Source organism: Erinaceus europaeus, chromosome 2, assembly GCF_950295315.1.
Source record: "Erinaceus europaeus chromosome 2, mEriEur2.1, whole genome shotgun sequence".
Taxonomy (NCBI): domain Eukaryota; kingdom Metazoa; phylum Chordata; class Mammalia; order Eulipotyphla; family Erinaceidae; genus Erinaceus; species Erinaceus europaeus.
This window is the reverse complement of record NC_080163.1, coordinates 64,043,969-64,046,432: the sequence shown is the minus strand read 5'-3', so window position 1 is coordinate 64,046,432 and position 2,464 is coordinate 64,043,969. Positions and strand designations below refer to the sequence as shown.

The 2,464-nt window shown below is 34.9% G+C and overlaps 1 protein-coding gene across 1 annotated transcript; it reads left to right on the top strand.

The window, feature by feature from the left end:
* The first annotated feature begins 396 nt into the window (after positions 1–396).
* Positions 397–1,725, top strand: TCIM (transcriptional and immune response regulator). The gene has a single exon (XM_016185382.2). It carries the CDS (start codon positions 461–463, stop codon positions 779–781), a length of 321 nt encoding a protein of 106 aa, XP_016040868.1. The 5' UTR covers positions 397–460; the 3' UTR covers positions 782–1,725.
* Positions 1,726–2,464: the final 739 nt, after the last annotated feature.

The following is a 2,464-nucleotide window of genomic DNA, read 5'->3' as shown; positions in this document are numbered from 1 at the left end:
CCATGGGAGGATATGAGAAAATTGTATTATAAAATATTAACCCCTCAATAAAGTGGGGAATGTAAAAGGAGGAGGAAGAGAAGGAGAAGGAGGAGGAAGAAAGATTTTGAGTCTCAGTCACCTTGTTTCTTAATTTGTATTTTCCTGGTTTTGGTATTTTGTTAAGAACCTAAATATGTATAATCCTATTGCCAAGGCTGGAGAAGTAAAAAGCAGCCCTCATCTCTTTTCCACACTGCTGTACAGTATTGAGTAACATTTTGTATAAGAACAGGATGTTGGCAACTCAACTGTTAATCCTGTCTGTGGTATTTCTTCCTTGAGATCATTCTGATGTCACCAGTGTAATTTGAGCTGGGAGCTTTGTTCAGTTTAAATAGCATTCCCAGAATGAGATTTCTACAGACTAGCTGAAGAGCCTGGGAGCTGAACAGCTATATTCCAGGGCACTTCCACATCGATGAGAGTAAAGCCAAGCCACCAAGCCGTCAGCATGTCCACCTCCCTGCGTGTCAGCCCCTCCATCCATGGATATCACTTTGACACAGCCTCTCGCAAGAAAGCCGTGGGCAACATCTTTGAAAACATAGACCAAGAGTCCCTGCAGAGGCTCTTCAAAAACTCTGGAGACAAGAAAGCAGAGGAAAGAGCCAGGATCATTTTTGCCATTGATCAAGACCTGGAGGAGAAAACACGAGCTCTGATGGCCCTGAAGAAGAGAACCAAAGACAAACTTTTCCAATTTCTAAGACTGCGGAAATATTCCATCAAAGTTCACTGAGAACAAGTGGATGGATAAGGACATTATCCAAGAACTGACATTTAAAGACCAAGTGAGTTTGTGAGATCCTAATACATGCAGTATGTTGTTGCCTTCTTGCAAACTTTTCTCTTCTGTCAGGATTCCAAACTCCAGAGGCTGGAAAGGAACAGAACAAACTGGTTACAGAAATTCCAACCACTTTCATGCCTGTGCAGTTATAGTGGAGAACAGAAGTGCTTTCAGTATAGTTTGGAAAACTCTTCCTATGAGGAAAAGACTGATGCTGATATCAAGACGAGAGTCTGGACAGACTTAAAGAGACTGAAACTGAAGATGACAGGTGGCTGGGAAAGCATTGCAATCAGGGTTACTGTGTAAAGCCCTAGAATTTAAATTCAACCTGAACTTTTTTTTTTCCTTAACCAGACTGGATAGTGGGAGGGAGAATAGAGAAGGGGAAAAAATATCATGCTAAAACTGTTTACTGAGGGATTTTTTTTTTTATCTGAATGTTCAAAGGTTGCCAAGAATCAATGTTTTTCTACTGTTAGAGATTTTTACAAGATCGGTAATTGATAAATTATTTGTGTTTAGTACATTGCCTAAGAAAGTGCGCCACATGAGTGTAAATATAAATTCAAGGAACTGAAATAACTTCAGTAGCTCAGTAAAACTGAATGTCCCTTTTTGGTTTGTAAATGTTTTTTATGCATTTCAAACTGGTTGCACAAATGTTAACATATTGGGGTGGGATTCTACAGAAATCCAAAGTACTGTGAATAAAAACACATTTTTTTTATATTCCAACTAATGCTAAAATATAAACTAACTAGATTTGAAAGAATACTATAAGAAGCATTAGAAGGTGAATACTAGAGACTAGTTTATGACGATACTGTGGTTTCTATAATTTATTATACATGACAAATGATATGCAACCATAATAAATTATTATAAACTTAGTTATTCTGGGTCTGTGATGATTGATCTGAAGGGAAAAAAAAGTATAATGACATATGATTGATAAGGCATTGTTACTATAAATGTTATAATATTTTCCGAGGATTTCACTCTATGAATGAAAGATAGCTTTAAAGGAATCTTACACTTGCCAGACTTTTCTAAAACAAATTCCTACATTTACATCTAGGAGGTTTCCTTGTTCTAACTTTAAGATATAAGATAAAGCTACAGAAATTCATAAGTTGATTTGTCAACACTATACCTATTCCAAGTGAATCTTTTTTTTTCTCTCTCTCTCCATATTAAAAAGAAGCTTCTTTGTGACTATGTTAGCTATAGACATTCATTTTTAGATTCTGATATATGATTAAGATTTTATAGGATATAAAGGTTTATTCAGTGCAAACAAATAAGAAAAATATTATAGTATCTTTGCTTATTTCATCAGAAGGTCATAACAAATATCTAGGAAGGTATGCATTCTGAAATTTCCTGACAGGAAAAAAAAAAAACACTTCCCAGAAATTAAGCATTTCATAAACATCTACAAAGAATTTTGAAACTGCTGATCATAATAAAACCAAGTTTGTGAGTAGTCAAATCTTTTGAGAGATTTAAAAGTCATAATGTCAAATAATGCATTTTTACAATGAAATTAAGTGGTAGAATCTACTTTCAACTGTTAATTGATTCATTTGCTGAAGATAATTTAAAATCATACTATTAAAAGGGAATTCA

Excerpts from the sequence above, each read along its gene's own strand:
- TCIM (XM_016185382.2), top strand. The coding sequence starts at position 461 with ATGAGAGTAAAGCCAAGCCACCAAGCCGTCAGCATGTCCACCTCCCTG.